The 4,120-nt window shown below is 38.8% G+C and overlaps 1 protein-coding gene across 1 annotated transcript; it reads left to right on the top strand.

The window, feature by feature from the left end:
* The first annotated feature begins 1,261 nt into the window (after positions 1–1,261).
* On the top strand, positions 1,262–2,786 carry LOC144639803 (uncharacterized). The gene is made up of 3 exons (XM_078499091.1): positions 1,262–1,389; positions 1,963–2,050; positions 2,258–2,786. The coding sequence occupies exons 1-3, from the start codon at positions 1,297–1,299 to the stop codon at positions 2,662–2,664; spliced, it is 588 nt and encodes a 195-aa protein (XP_078355217.1). The 5' UTR covers positions 1,262–1,296; the 3' UTR covers positions 2,665–2,786.
* Positions 2,787–4,120: the final 1,334 nt, after the last annotated feature.

Here is a 4,120-nt window from a genome sequence, read left to right as displayed (position 1 = left end):
GCAAACTAGAAAAAATTGGGCCAATATTTTCCAAATGGGCCTTCCGTGACAGTGGATCCTTTACGTTTTAATTTCCAAGAGAAAAAAAATCCAGCTCATGAAAATAAATTTTACTTCGATAAGCTTTCTTCTCATGGTTTTCTTTATAGTGACATAATAATAGCACATTGAATTGGCTTCGTTTGATCAACCTAATTTTATCTCTAGCCGTATTTAGCAGGACAAACTTTTTAAACTTGTTTTAGTGGGTTACCGGATGAAGTTGGCTAATTTAAACTAATGATCTCCTATTTTAATTTTTCGTAATATATGGATAAATTATCAGTTTTGCTTAACACAAAATTCGCGAACGCATATAGTGCGCCATATTTGGCGATCATTGCTTAATAAATTAGCGTTGTTTGATTTTGCCCCTATCAAATATTTTAAAAAAATTAAATTTAGTCTGTCAAACTCGTCGACACCATAACTTGATAGTTTCTGTGCCATTTCGTAACTGCAGCAAATATGAGATACACAAGTTGAATATTAAACGCAATATTTTCTTCTGAAAAGCGTCAAATTTGACGTTAAAATTGTGATAAGTGACTGTTTATATTCATTGATGCATTCTAGGTAAAAACACAAACACATTTCACATACATCTGGGTAAGTATGGTACAATTTTGACCACTTTGGGCAATTCACTTCGTATCCAGCTATCTAAGTCAGCTTTTTTGTTTGCAAGCGTGCAAGGTTAACATAAAAGCAACATTATTTCGTTTTTCACAAAAGAATTTAACTTTAATTTCTGCTGGTAGACACTTAGTCGTGCTCTATGGGTAATCCGCGTATCTGATTGGTTCCCCCCCCCCCCCCAACTGTTTTCTATTCGCTGATCGAACACGGTCGCACGCGGGTTGCTCACAGAAAGAACAACTGAATTGTTCGTTTTGGCTTAAAAATACATAAAATTGTAAATTTTAATCTACAATCCTTTAGAGTATCTATTAAAACAATTAAACTACTCGCCCTCGTTTTCTACAGAGATAGTCAACTCGGCTGCGCCTCGTTGACCATTCGTTCATAAAACTAAAAACTCTAGCTTGTATTCTAATTGTTATCTATAAATAATCGTTAATGTCACGAAAAGGTGATTATTAGCATACCAGCTGTCTGCAACTAATGCGAAAGGCTTGTTTAAAATTGACCTAATTTACTTTTCACCCACTGAGGAATTGCCAGTTTATAAGTGCTTTTTATTAAGAGAAAAAACCGACGCCGCGTTTAAATCATTCAAGCAGGCAAGGCAACAAGATGACAACTTTGTTTAAGACTTTATTCCAATTTGCTATTTCCATCGCGATCATTTCCAGATCAGCGTCTTTCGCAAGAAAGATTTCACTTGAGGTGAGTCAGAAATGCTTTTTTAAATGCCCCCTTTCTACAGTTCTATAATACACTGTAGACTTGAAATAGAAATTTCTGGAATATCTCTAGACCATCACATTGTTAAAACTGTCGTTTTTTGTCGTTCAATTAATTTTGTGAAGAAGTTTGAGAAACAAATGAGGTTATTTTCAACCCAGTTTTCATTACTTTTTCAAAAATTAACCCACTAAAGAATTGAAATAATTTCAAACAGACAGGCGTTAGAATTGACAATTTTTCTCACTAAATGTACTTTGAATCTTTGATAGCCGATTGCACGTTTTTTATTCAAAATTAGTATCATTCTTTTTTTAAACATTTCTCTTAAGTTTGATTTGTCACTTTATGGCTGTAATTTCCCCCAACTAAGTAAAACTAATCGTCCGCAAATTTTCGTCAGGATAAATTAACTTGAAGTTTCAATGAAGTTTTGTTCTTAAGAGCATTCAGAAACTTTAATGACTTAAAAATGAAGGACAATTAGCTTTTTTGAATGGCCAGAATCAGGAGATCATGATCATTACTTGACTTTTTACTTGTTCTTTTCTATAGGATGAAGAAGTCGACATCCGGGAATTCAACGATTTCAGTTCTCTAAGAGGGAGACCTAGGTATCAACATTCCCATGAATCCAAGGGAGGTAAGAAACAGAAATCAATTTTTCCTGTCAGTGGTCACTATAGAAACCAATTCATGACGTAGTACAGACTTTATGGTCAGCGGTAATCCACAAGGAAAGAAGAGTCTTCCCGGTGAACTACCGTTGACCGGGAACCTGAACCATGTTTGTTTTGCTTTGGATTTTTAAAATAAAATTGTGCAATAAATCGGGAGTTTTCTTTTCCAGATGGCAAGATTCTTCCAGAAGTCGGTTGTTCGCCTTATCCCGAAGTTGTCCAAGTTGACACGGCTGCCACATTCGTGAGGAACAGACCTGAGTTCGTTTTGGTTAATCGCTGCAAAGGAGCGTGCGACCTGCCTCTTAACTCGCAGAAATGTTCACCGACTGCAACACGATATATTCCTGTTCAGGTGACATCCGGAGACGGTAGATCATACCACCGATTTGTAGAAGACCATTTGGCCTGTGCGTGCGAATGCCGGATGTCGTGCACTAAACATCATTACGCGGACGAAACGAATTGCCGTTGTAATTGCAAAGAGAAGTGCAAGGATGATAAAAATCAAGATCCAACAACATGCAAGTGTACTGCAAGAGTAGGAAAACGAAGAGACGAAATAGCAGAGTATTGATCAATTCAGGAAAGACAAGTTGAGATAAAAACTGTTGAATATTTTAGGCGCTTGAGAAGATTGTCTATTATTTGTAGTTAGGTGTAAAAAAAGCTTATAGCAGTGAGCAACAAAAAGAACGAATTCCGCTTAATTTGGTCTCTTGACGATTTGAAATGCGTGTTGGATGAAAAGTTAGAAGTAGCTGCAACTTTGAAGGCATGACGTCGTTAAAATGAGAATTGCGCGTGCGTTACTAGCGCCAGTCCTAAACCGCTTTAAACCGCAGAGGTTCGCGCGTTAGAAAGATTAAAACACGGGAATAAAAATTGAGTGTAATATTGATAACAAGCTTTCTTCTCCGAGGAATGATGGCGATAAACAAGTTTTATATTATCCTTTGTTTGGAGGGCGGAGTTGGGGGTGATCTAACGCTGTGAGGGTAGACTGAACTTCGCCTGACAATAGTAGAAGTGAATTTGCGCCAGAACGGCGAAAAACGAAATCTTGACAACGACCAAGACTTCTCACGCATATGATATATCTCATTCATCTTTATTAATTTACAATAAAATCTTCGTTTACTAATCACCATTACAAATGCTGGAAGTAAAGTTTAACCAGAACATGAGTATTCATTTTTCTGTTTTATACCCTTCCTTCAAATGCTGCAATGCTGCCGACTGAATTTTCATCAAGTTCGCACTGACACGATTTCTCGTTCCATTTTAATCCAAAATCACAATCAAGGCGATGGATACTACACACGCATCGACACAGCTTTCTGTCCCATCGTTTGATTTTACTTTTGTTGCATTCGTCTTCGCCGTTATCAATACACACACAGTCGCAAATATCTCCATCAAAACGTTGCCAAGAGGGGCACTTCTTTGGCAAGCATGCGCACTCGCAGGCGGTGTGGTTGCTCATTACAACTATTACGTCATTTAGACCCTGCTGCTTTACTGCAAAGGAAACCTTCTCCTCTTTTGACACTGCACAATATCCAATCCCTGAAAAAGGAAACCGTTCGAATATTTAGGTAAAGGTAAAGTCTGTCTCCGAGCCATGAAGCCCATACAGCCGGAGCTTATCCCGGTTTCCGTAGCATTAAGCGACTAGGAGTATTGCTACTCCCCCCTGGATGGGATGCTAGTCCATCGCAGGGTTACCCCCCCTAGCAGTTAATTCGCCGGTATCCATTTATACACCTGGGTGGAGAGAGGCACTGTGAGAGTAAAGTGTCTTGCCCAAGAACACAACGCAGCGCCCCGGCCAGGCCTTGAACCTGGGCCGTTGGACTCGGAGTCGAGCGCGCTAACCATTAGGCCACCGCGACTCCCAAGGGTTCGAATATTTACCCATTAGAAATTAAACGACAAGCCAGAGTTTTTATGAACAAAAAAATTCAGATTTTGCGAGGCTGAGCCTCATCGACTATTCGCTCATAAAAATACTCGGGCCTGAAGCTTCTCCG

Source organism: Oculina patagonica, unplaced genomic scaffold (assembly GCF_052425735.1).
Source record: "Oculina patagonica isolate OP01 unplaced genomic scaffold, crgOcupat unplaced132, whole genome shotgun sequence".
NCBI classification, from domain to species: Eukaryota; Metazoa; Cnidaria; class Anthozoa; order Scleractinia; family Oculinidae; genus Oculina; species Oculina patagonica.
This window is presented reverse-complemented; position numbering and strand designations above follow the sequence as displayed.